An 11,117-nucleotide genomic window follows, 5' to 3' on the forward strand; every position below is an offset into this window, starting at 1 on the left:
TTCTTTATGGTTCCTGTAGTTGGTTGAACTGTGTCCCCAAAAAGGGTATGTCCATGTCCTAATAGCCAAAACCTGTGATTGGGACCTTATTTGGAGAAAGGATCTTTGCCAACGTAATTAAGAATATCAGGATAAGACTATCTTGTATTATCTGGATAAGCCCTAAATCCAGTGTTTGTAAAAGAATGCCTGCAGGAGAGACATAAGGAGAAGGCCATGTGAAGAAAGAGGCAGAGATTGGAGTGATGCTGCCACAAGCCATTGAACGCCAGAAGCCTCCAGAAACTATTGTAGAAAAGGTTGGGAAGGATTCTTCCCCAGTGCCCCTGGAGAAGTGTGGCCCTATCAACATCTTGATTTTGCACTTCTCATTTTCAGAACTGTGAAAACAAATGTCTTTTGGGTTGAGCCACCAGGTCCCAATCATTTATTACAGCAGCCCTAGGAAACTAAATAGCATCCCCAATTCAATTGATCAGCTCTTCCCAAAGCTGCTCCCCATCAGAATCCACCAACCACCTGCAGGTCCAAGCCAGAAGCCTGAATGATCCTTGCCTCTCCTGCTGTCGGTGCTATCCACACTGTCTGTCAACCACCCTGAGACTTCTCGAATCCTTCCTCCTCTTCACCCCTTGGCTTTCTGTGTTTTATGTCTCATCTTTCACCTGCTCATTTCAAATTCTTGGAAGGCTCCCCCCATCAGGACAAGTCCTGCTGCCTCAGCATGACATATAGAACCCCCAGGACCCACCAGGGTTACTCCTGCCCACTCTCTTGAGCGATCCCCACAGCACTCTCCACTCTCAGTCCCCAAATGGACATGTTTCTGGGTCTGGGCCTTGGCCCAGAGTACCTGATGAGCCTTTCCTGTCTCCAAACCAACTCCTCTACCTCCTTTAGGATGCAGCTCAGGCATGGCACCCCTGGGATGTCTTCCTGAACTGCTCCAACACTGTACATGTAGACTCTTCAGTTCTCCCTGCAACCTTTTCTCGCAACATAAGACAACCATTAGAAGAAATCCCCTTAAGGGCTGGAACCATGGCTTACTCATTCTTGTATCCCTAGTGCCCAAAACAAAAATAAATGCTCAATAAATATTTATTGAATGAACAAATACTTCTTGATCTGGCTGTCTTAAAACTGAGAGTCCATGTTCTTTGGGAATTTCATGTCTAGCGCAGGTAAAGGCCCATATAGTTCATCCACTTAGCAAACATTTACTAAGCATCATCTTTGTAGGGCACAGCAAGTCATCAGAACAGAAGGTGGTCTGTGGAGCACAGAGGGAGTTCTAAGGAAGGGCTGAGGACTCAGGCTCTATCAGACCTTCACAGAGAAGGCCATATCTGAATCAAGCTGTAAGGAGTCAACAGGAGTTTAAATAGGAAACATTTTTAATGATTAATTTCTATCTTTAGTTCACAATCCAGTTCATGGCCAAATCTCACCCAATTACAAGAACTGAGCAAGTATAAACATTTATGCCCTGGAAGTAAAGCCTGGAAGGGCTCAGTGCTGAGTGGAACAGATCAAGAAAAGAGAATAGGAAAGAGAAAAAAGGGGGGCCACTTACTCAGTTTTTGTGAGCCAAGTGCCAGGATGAGTCCTGGCAGTCATTGGTCAATAAATGTTGGCTCCCACTTTACCAGCCATTACAATCCCTCCCCAATCTAGAGCAACCCAAAGGCTCATGTAAAGTCCTTCTTACAAGGTAGCCCTCACCCTGATTTCTAGAATGTGCCTCAGCAAATCACGTATGTGGCAAACTTGCTTCTCTTTTCCTAAGAGCAGTGTTTTGCCTCTCCCTGACAAGCTCTCTCCATCTTCTTCCCAGGAGAACATGCCCACCTCACCCTTAAATCAAACCTATTCTCACCCTTAGAACAGTAGCCTGAGACAGCCCTTACTTTAAGGCACCTTGACACCTTCTTTGGGAGCCTCACCTCTGAGAGGCCTCCCCTGTGATGAGCCTTCACAGGTTTGGTGAAAAGTGGTATTATGGCCTGAGCACACTGGAGGGGCCTTGAAAGTCATCCAGTCCTGGTACTCTTTTTTGGGCATAAAGAGTCCTTTTTGACAAAGTTCTGTACTGCTCCCACACCCAAAGGCAACTGTTCTACCTTTATCATCCACTAGCTGTGAAAACACCTTTGGAATTGATGTCTGATCTCCCTGCAGTAACCCCACAACACAGGTAGCTAGGAACCACTGATCCAATCAACACCCTCATGTTTCTGGGAAGTTGATCAGGTTCCTGCCTTAAGGTCACTGCCAAGGTCAGGGAGCCTACCAATTGGCAAGGAAGTCGAAGGACATTTAGTCAGAAGCTGCATGAGGTCAGAGATTTTTAAGAGGAGCAACAGCATTTGCTTTACATTTTCTGGTTGCTTTGAGAAAAGTGAACTGAAGAGAAACCAGAGTGGAAGGGGAAGTGTCTTCCTGCTTTGTATCCCACTATGTCCAGCAGGGCACTGCCCTCAGGAAGGCCTAGTGATGCACAGCATCACTGCATTTGCACTGAGTATAGGAATTAACTTCTACAGCTTGCCAACGGGGAAAGGTTCCTTGACCAACCAGTTTCAGCAGGCCTCTACCTCCAATGGACCGCCATAGGCCAGATCACATCAAGAAAAAGGGGCAGGGGCTGGACAATCAGTTGACTTGCTGGTGGCTCTGGCTGGAGGCAATGACCAAAACAGACACCAGGATTGGGGACAGTTCTGACCACTGGAAATGGAGGAGAGTTAAGTGGCTACAGAAAAAGCCTCAGGAGTTAAAAAAAAAAAAATGGTCCTTTCCCCTCCTGGTATTCTTTTTGGGGTATGAAGAGCCCTTCCGGTTCTGGGCAGTTAGGGGAGAAGTACTAGCTTGTAAAGGTCAGCCCAGCGTTGTGCAACCCCTGAGCGCCCCAGAACCGGCATATCTACACTTATGGTCTCTGCTCACCCTCTCAGAGCCCCCTTCGGAATCTGAAGCACTCTCCCTGGTTCCCCGGAATCACACTCACTAGCCCCAAAGGAGCTGCCTCCCAGCCTCTGGGCCACAGACCTGGTCTCCTTTCCATAGAGAATGCGTTTCACCTCCTGCAACTCTGCGGGGGGGAGGTGCTTCTCCAAGCACTGCTCCAGTGACTCCCATTCAGGCCCCGACATGGCTGGACACCGCAACCTCCGAAGTCCAGGCCCCAACTGCCTGCCCTTTACCCTCAGGGGGAGGAGAAGGAGGATGGCCAAGCCCGCGGACGTACCCTCCCCTCTACGCTCCCACCCTTTTGCCCTTGAAGTGCTCATTGAGGGCACGCCCCTCCTCACGCCTTCGCAGAACGCAGCCAATCAGAGCTCCAGGACTTCGCTAGTGGCCCCGCCCCTTACCCCTCGCACCTCCTTCGGCACGCGCCAGGACACGCCCCCTCCACCGCGGGACAGTTCAGTGCCCTCGCGCCTCGGCAGCCGCCCTCCCGTCGCCTTCGGAGGCCCTCGTGCGGATTTCCAGGGACGTTCTCTTACCCTCTCGCTCTCGCTCGCCTTCAGCTGCCACCTCTCACTTGCCTCGAGGTGTCGGGGCGGGACCGAGAACCTGGAGAGGCGGTGAGGGGCTACGGCGCGGGTCTGAGGTAAAGGGCCAGCCCGCCGCGGCCCGGCTCCAGCCCTCTGGGGTCATCGCGGGGCCAGTTCCCGCCGCAGCCCGTGGGCAGGGCCTCCCTCACCGCCACCTAAGTCTCCGGCCCGCAGAATGGGGGCAGCAAGCCGGTTGGCCCACTGCACGGGACTGCGGAGGACAGTGCGGGACGAATGTCAGTGTCTCAAGGGCAGGAGGCTGCCCCTCGGTCTTCCAGTGCCCTTTATTTCTGAGAGTTTACAAACCCGAGGGGCCACGCTCGGAGTGCTGGCCGGTGCCCGGCCGCGCACCCCTTCCCCGAGCTTTGGAATTCGAACCCAGGCCGTGCCTACAGCGCTTGAGTGAAAGTTCGTTATCCCATAGCTTTCGTGAAGTTACGGTAATACTGCAAAATGCTGGGTCCCCGCACAGCGGCTCACCCTCTGCACCCTTGGGCTCCTTCAGTTCTGCCGTCTGCAGAGTGTGCCCACGTGGGCACTTTCCTGAAAGGGCGGCGCTGGAGACTGTCGCTGATGTGATGGGTGTGAGGACCCTCGTGCAGGTCCCTCCGAACCAGAGGATGCTACCCCCCAGGAGTCAAGGAAAGCCCTGTTTTCAGCCCAGCTGAGAATCGGAACGGGAAGGCCAGCCTCACTGGGAAGGCAGGTGGTGAAAGAACAAGTCGGCCCAAATCCTAGTTTAGCCATTTGTACACCTTGTGACTCCAGGAAAGTTATTCGGACACTCTGGGCTTCTGTTGCTTTATCTGTGAAAGAGGAAAACAACTGTTTTGCAGGGTTGTTTAAAAGCAAGATAAGCACAAAGGTGTTGTAGGGCCAAATATTTTAGATATTTTATATAGGCCACTAACTCAGCTTTCGGTCATTGTTTTTGCTAAATGTTAACTGATCGTTTCCAGTAACTGCCTTTTCAAGAATGCAAACTTGGACTGAAGGCTTTTGTATACAAGGCTCTGAAATAAGGGCAGTACACAGATGATCAACACCTAGCTTTTTTTCTCCATGATTTAAGGTAGGGACAATACAGCAGATTCAAATAATTTGATATGAAAAAAATATGCAGTATGCTATGGAGTTGAGGAAGGGGTGATTTCTGGCTTAGAAAAAGAAACCATTTAAGACCTAGTGAAAAGGCATCATTGTTGACTCAAAATACTTCAACTACTTTTATCTTCTGTATGGTATTTCCTAGTTTAGTTAAGGGCCTCACTGCCCACCCATTTGCCAAGACTTGAGAAGTCATCCCCAACTCCTTTCACATTTTTTCTTTCCCTCATATGGTCGAGCATCAAGTTCTGCTAAATTTATCTCCTGAATTTTGTTAAAATCCTTCCCCCTCCCACTTCATGCTTGCAATCATATCATCTTTTGCTTGAATGTTACCAGTCTTCTAAGTCACCTCTGATGTCTATCCTTAGTTGTCTTTCTAAAGTTAATATCTTACCATCCTTTATACCCTCTCATTCAATGTCTCCCTACCTGGAATGACCTCTGTCTTCTGTTTTGTGAACTCCTGCTCATCCTTAAGATGCAGTTCAAATATCACTCCCTTTGGAAAGTCTTCTCCAATTGCTTCAGGAAAAGTTGGACTCCACTAACCCTTTATGAATACTTCTATTAGAGCATTTATCAAACTCTATTGTGTAATTATTTCTGAGCTCTGCACAGGAACTGGGTCGATCTGCTTTTATATTTATATAGGGCTCTGGCACTCAGTAAATGATTGTTGAAGAAATTAATTCTGATGGGATCAAGGATAGATTCATTAAGGTGGTGACATTTGTGCTGGACCTTGAAGCAGAAGTAGAAACTATTATTATTAGTTAAATTGCTTAATTCATCCTTCCCTATTGTTAGGTGACAGGTCATTTATATTAGGCCATTATAAAGCAGGGTTTCACAAGTATGAAACTCTAACTTGAGAAGGATTTAAAACTTTGTATTAAAATTGTTATATTTTCCCAATTTATTTTTCACTTTTAAATAATAAGACACTTCGCTAGATTCTTCTGTGGCAATCATTTAAAAAAGACTTTAAGCTTTGCCCTAGTTTCTTTTTGAAATATCCAGCCAAACCTCAAAGGTTTTAAATGCATGTAGACATACTAGGGTGGGGGACTCTCCCTTTCTGTGGCAACATAGCGTGATTTATGGGTATCTAATCACTTGGTAAGTGTATATAAACATGAACAGGAAGGATGGGATACACCACAACCTCAATATGGTGGTTGTAGAAGGTGGTAGGGAAATGGGACAGAGGAATGGGAATCACGTACTGATATATAATGTTTTCTTTTTAAAAAAAGTCTAAGCAGCCCTGGCCGGTTGGCTCAGTGGTAGAGCGTCGGCCTGGCATGCAGAAGTCCCGGGTTCGATTCCCGGCCAGGGCACACAGGAGAAGCGCCCATCTGCTTCTCCACCCCTCCCCCTCTCCTTCCTCTCTCTCTCTCTCTCTTCCCCTCCCGCAGCCGAGGCTCCATTGGAGCAAAGATGGCCCGGGCGCTGGGGATGGCTCCTTGGCCTCTGCCCCAGGCGCTAGAGTGGCTCTGGTCGCAACAGAGCGACACCCCGGAGGGGCAGAGCATCACCCCCTGGTGGGCAGAGCGTCGCCCCCTGGTGGGCGTGCCGGGTGGATCCCGGTCGGACGCATGCGGGAGTCTGACTGTCTCTCCCCGTTTCCAGCTTCAGAAAAATACAAAAAAAAAGAGTCTAAGCATATGATATCAACTTTTTTTTTTTTTTTTTTTTTTTTTACAGAAACAGAGAGAGAGTCAGAGAGAGGGATAAATAGGGACAGACAGATAGGAACAGGGAGAGATGAGAAGCATCAATCATCAGTTTTTCGTTGCGACACCTTAGTTGTTCATTGATTGCTTTCTCATATGTGCTTTGACCGTGGGGCTGCAGCAGACCGAGTAACCCCTTGCTTGAGTCAGCGACCTTGGGTCCAAGCTGGTGGGCTTTTTGCTCAAGCCAGATGAGCCCATGCTCAAGCTGGCGACCTCGGGGTCTTGAACCTGGGTCCTCTGCATCCCAGTCCGCCGCTCTATCCACTGCTCCACCGCCTGGTCAGGCTGATATCGACATTTAAAACTCTGCATTTTTGTTATTTTACTTTCCTTTGTTTGAAATATTTTATTGAAATTTATTTTATTAAAGAGAGTCTTAGACCAGGAATCAGGAAATCTGCAGGTTAGTCTGGATTCTACCATTACTTGTTATCCTGTTATAAGAAAGGCAGAGGAGGGGAGGAAGATAGGAAGACAGTCATTAGAGATGATCTAGCCTTTCCTCATTCTAATAAAATATGATTCTAATAATCTAGTCATATATAAATTCCTCTATTTCCATGTTTATCTGTAACAAAAGAATTTCATTATAGAGGCTGGTTTTATAGAAAGAGCGCATTTGTTAAAAATGTATTAGTATCTATTGTTAGGTGTTACTGTTAAATTCACAATGGGCATTAATTTTAATCCTTAGGGAAGGTATTTAAGGTACTGTGGCAGGGGTCGGGAACCTATGGCTCGCGAGCCAGATGTGGCTCTTTTGATGGTTGCATCTGGCTCGCAGACAAATCTTCTTCTTCTTCTTTTTTTTTTTACAGAGAGAGAGAGAGTCAGAGAGAGGGATAGACAGGGACAGACAGGAACAGAGAGATGAGAAGCATCCATCATTTTCGTTGCGCGTTGCAACACCTTAGTTGTTCATTGATAGCTTTCTCATATGTGCCTTGACCGTGGGCCTTCAGCAGACCGAGTAACCCCTTGCTCGAGCCAGCGACCTTGGGCTCAAGCTGGTGAGCTTTTGCTCAAACCAGATGAGCCCGCGCTCAAGCTGGTGACCTCGGGGTCTCGAACCTGGGTCTTCCGTATCCCAGTCTGATGCTCTATCCACTGCGCCACCGCCCGGTCAGGCATAAACAAATCTTTAATAAAAAATATAATGTTAAAAATATAAGACATTCTCATGTATTACAATCCATTCATTTCCTACTGCTCATGTTCATGGTTGCAGGTGGCTGGAGCCAATCACAGCTGTCCTCCGGGACAACACCAAATTTTTATTGGATAATGCATAACATACACGGGTCGTTGTATGGCTCTCACAGAATTACATTTTAAAATATGTGGCGTTCATGGCTCTCTCAGCCAAAAAGTTTCCCGACCCCTGTACTGTGGGTTCTACTCATCAACATTTGAAGATCTAGGTTTTTGGGGTTTTTTTTGATAGAGGGAGAGAGACAGGAAAGGAGAGAGATGAGAACCGTCAACTTGTAGTTGTGGCACTTTAGTTGTTCACTGATTGCTTCTCATATGTGTCTTGACGGGAGGGAGAGGGTGCCCATCTGAGCCAGTGACCTTGGGCTCAAGCCAGCGACCCCACGCTCAAGTTGGTGAGCCTGGGCTCAAGCTAGCGACCTTAGGGTTTTGAACCTGGGACTTCATTATCCCTGATCTATGCTCTATCCACTGTGCCACCACCAGTCAGGCTGAAGGTCTAAAATTTTATGATCATCATTGGTGAACAATGATTGTAGGGGCTGTAACTAGAAGATCCCACCTGTCCTTTTTTATCCTGTGAGCCAGAGGGACTGTAATGCCCTCATTTAGCATTTTAAAGTACACAAAAGTTTTTGCCTCTTTTTGCTCCATCTAATCCTCCCAATAATACTGTGAACTATGGGGTAAAGGTTCTTAGTATTTGTCATATTTCCAAGTTAAGCATGACACTTACTGGAAATGAAAATACAGTCAAGGGGGAAAAGATCTGAGATGACCCAATTTCAAAATAACTTTCTAAAGGCCCAGTTTCTGGGTTAACTACTTGTTTCTACATAGGATTTCTTAGCTCAGAAGTCATAGTTCTTGCTTTGCTAGTGTTTATTTTATAGTTATTATTATTATTATTATTATCCTTATGCATACTTAAAAGTCTCACATGGAAGAGCTTGGGAATAATGCACTCAAGCTGACTGAAGATGTTTATCGTAGCAGAGCAGGACCAGCCCAGCCAAAATGGTAGCATATGAAGTTTCTTTGTCTCTTAACAGCTTGAACATTTTGTCCCTTGTTTTTGCTTTGGGTCCCTTGCTTTGCCCTCATGACTAGCCCTGCTCCTCCCTGTAAGGTCTCTATTCCCAGTAAACTTTCACAATCTATCTTTTTTTTTTTTAATAATCCACTTAATGTTAGCTGAACAACATTAAAATGCACCAATCGACCCCATTTTAATAGGGAACTCTCCCCCCTTCTTTTCCAAGTGAGAGGAGGGGAGATAGACAGATCCCCACATGTGCTCCAACTGGGACCCACCTGGCAACCCCCATCTGGGGCTGATGCTCTCCCCATCTGGGGCCATGCTTGTAACCAAGCTATTTTTAGCACCTGAAGTGGAGGCTCTACAGAGGCGATGCATTCAAGCCAATTGAGCCATGGCTATGGGATGGGAAGAGAGAGAGAGAAAGAGAGAGAGGAAGGGGAGGGGTGGAGAAGCAGATGGTCTCTTCTCCTGTGTGCCCTGACCGGGAATTGAACCCAGGACATCCACATACCAGGCCAACACTCTACCACTGAACCAACTGGCCAGGGCCAGTAGGGAGCTCTTAAAGATCCTACAGAAGGAACTTCTGATGGTCAAAGTGCCAGGCATGAGGAGAGGCCCTGATAGAAATATTTAAATCAGAAGACCCCACCCTGCAGGGAACAGCATTCAATAGCCTCATTTTCCCCCTGGAATATGGCTTATCTGATTCATCTTATACATTCCTATTGCTACTTATACATTCCTTGTAAAAGCTCTCATTATCTTCTAGATTACTTTAACCAACTCATAATCAGTCTTCTTGCCTCCCAATTTCAAATTCCTCCTTGGTCTTGGTTCCCAGGATGATCTGTTCATGACACTCTCAGATTGTCATGGTATAAGGCCCTTAGATTTGGCCTCATATCATGGTATTACTCTTCTCTGCCTTATACTTTGAACTCCAGCATTGTCACATTGCTTCAAGTTGCACACACACTTCACACCAGTTAATGCCTTTGTCTTTGCTCAGCTTTTTCTTCACTTAATAAATCTTACCCAAACCTTAAGTTTTTTGTGTTTGGGTTTTTTTTTTGTTTGTTTTTGTTTTTACACAGACAGAGAGAGAGAGAGAGAGAGGGATAGACAAGGACAGACAGGAATGGAGAGAGATGAGAAGCATCAATCATCAGTTTTTCGTTGCGACACCTTAGTTGTTCATTGACTGCTTTCTCATATGTGCCTTGACCGTGGGCCTTCAGCAGACCGAGTAACCCCTTGCTCAAGCCAGCGACCTTGGGTCCAAGCTGGTGAGCTTTGCTCAAACCAGATGAGCCCGTGCTCAAGCTGGCGACCTTGGGGTCTCGAACCTGGGTCCTCTGTGTCCCAGTCCGACGCTCTATCCACTGTGCCACTGCCTGGTCAGGCCCAAACCTTAAGATTTGATTCAAGTGTCTCCTTTTCAATAAAACCTTTCCTGGCTCCTTCAGGCTTGCTTAAGTTCACACTTCTGTATTGACTTAATGTTGAATCTCTTAAGTTTCTTTTTATTTATTTATTTATTTTTTACAGAGACAGAGAGTGAGTCAGAGAGAGGGATGGGCAGGGACAGACAGACAGGAACAGAAAGAGATGAGAAACATCAATCATTAGTTTTTCATTGCGCGTTGTAACACCTTAGTTGTTCATTGATTGCTTTCTCATATGTGCCTTGACTGCGGGCCTTCAGCAGACCGAGTAACCCCCTGCTGGAGCCAGTGACCGTGGGTTCAAGCTGGTGGGCCTTTCCTCAAACCAGATGAGCCCGCACTCAAGCTGGTGACCTCGGGGTCTCGAATCCGGGTCCTCTGCATCCCAATCCAATGCTCTATCCACTGCGCCACCACCTGGTCAGGCTAATCTCTTAAGTTTCTTAAGGATAGAAGTATGGCATATCTTCAAATCTACAGCATTTGTCTATAACTGGTGCTCAATAAATTATTGTTGAACCAGATTGAACACTATATTAGTATTTATAAGTGTTTATATAATCACTTACCAGATCCTTTTTACACATTATCTCAGTAGCTGCTTATTTAGCTTGCTCTTTTAAAAGACCATCTTTGGCTATGGCAGATTCATAACTATCTTCTTTTAGTAAGTTCTATTTGTATCCTGGTCATCTAGGACAGTGTTTTTCAACCAGTGTGCCGCGGCACACTAGTGTGCCATGAGACATGGTCAGGTGTGCCATGGGGAAATTAAACATGGGTCCCCAAACTATGGCCCACTTATGTACAAACAATGAGAAACGGGCAACTCTTTTGAGAAAAACCACAAAGGTAAACGAGAGAGCCCTCAAAGCTAGCTACCTTGTTGCTGAACTCGTAGCTAAATCAAAAAAAGTCCCACACTGTGGCAGAAACATTAATACTGCCAGCTTATAAAGCCATTGTAAATGAGATGCTTGACCCTACTGCGGCCAAAGAGATACCT

At 46.6% G+C, this 11,117-nt stretch overlaps 1 protein-coding gene across 2 annotated transcripts in view; it reads right to left on the bottom strand.

Annotated features, from left to right (window-relative positions):
- The window catches only part of UPB1 (beta-ureidopropionase 1), a 36,703-nt gene extending 33,452 nt beyond the window's left edge, over positions 1–3,251 (bottom strand). For both annotated transcript variants that reach the window (XM_066365513.1, XM_066365512.1), the window contains exon 1: positions 3,052–3,251. In XM_066365513.1, the coding sequence (XP_066221610.1) occupies positions 3,052–3,155 (104 nt within the window). In that variant the 5' untranslated portion in view covers positions 3,156–3,251. The remainder of the gene's footprint in view (positions 1–3,051) is intronic.
- Positions 3,252–11,117: the final 7,866 nt, after the last annotated feature.

The sequence above is a fragment of the Saccopteryx leptura genome, chromosome 2, assembly GCF_036850995.1.
Source record: "Saccopteryx leptura isolate mSacLep1 chromosome 2, mSacLep1_pri_phased_curated, whole genome shotgun sequence".
NCBI lineage: Eukaryota > Metazoa > Chordata > Mammalia > Chiroptera > Emballonuridae > Saccopteryx > Saccopteryx leptura.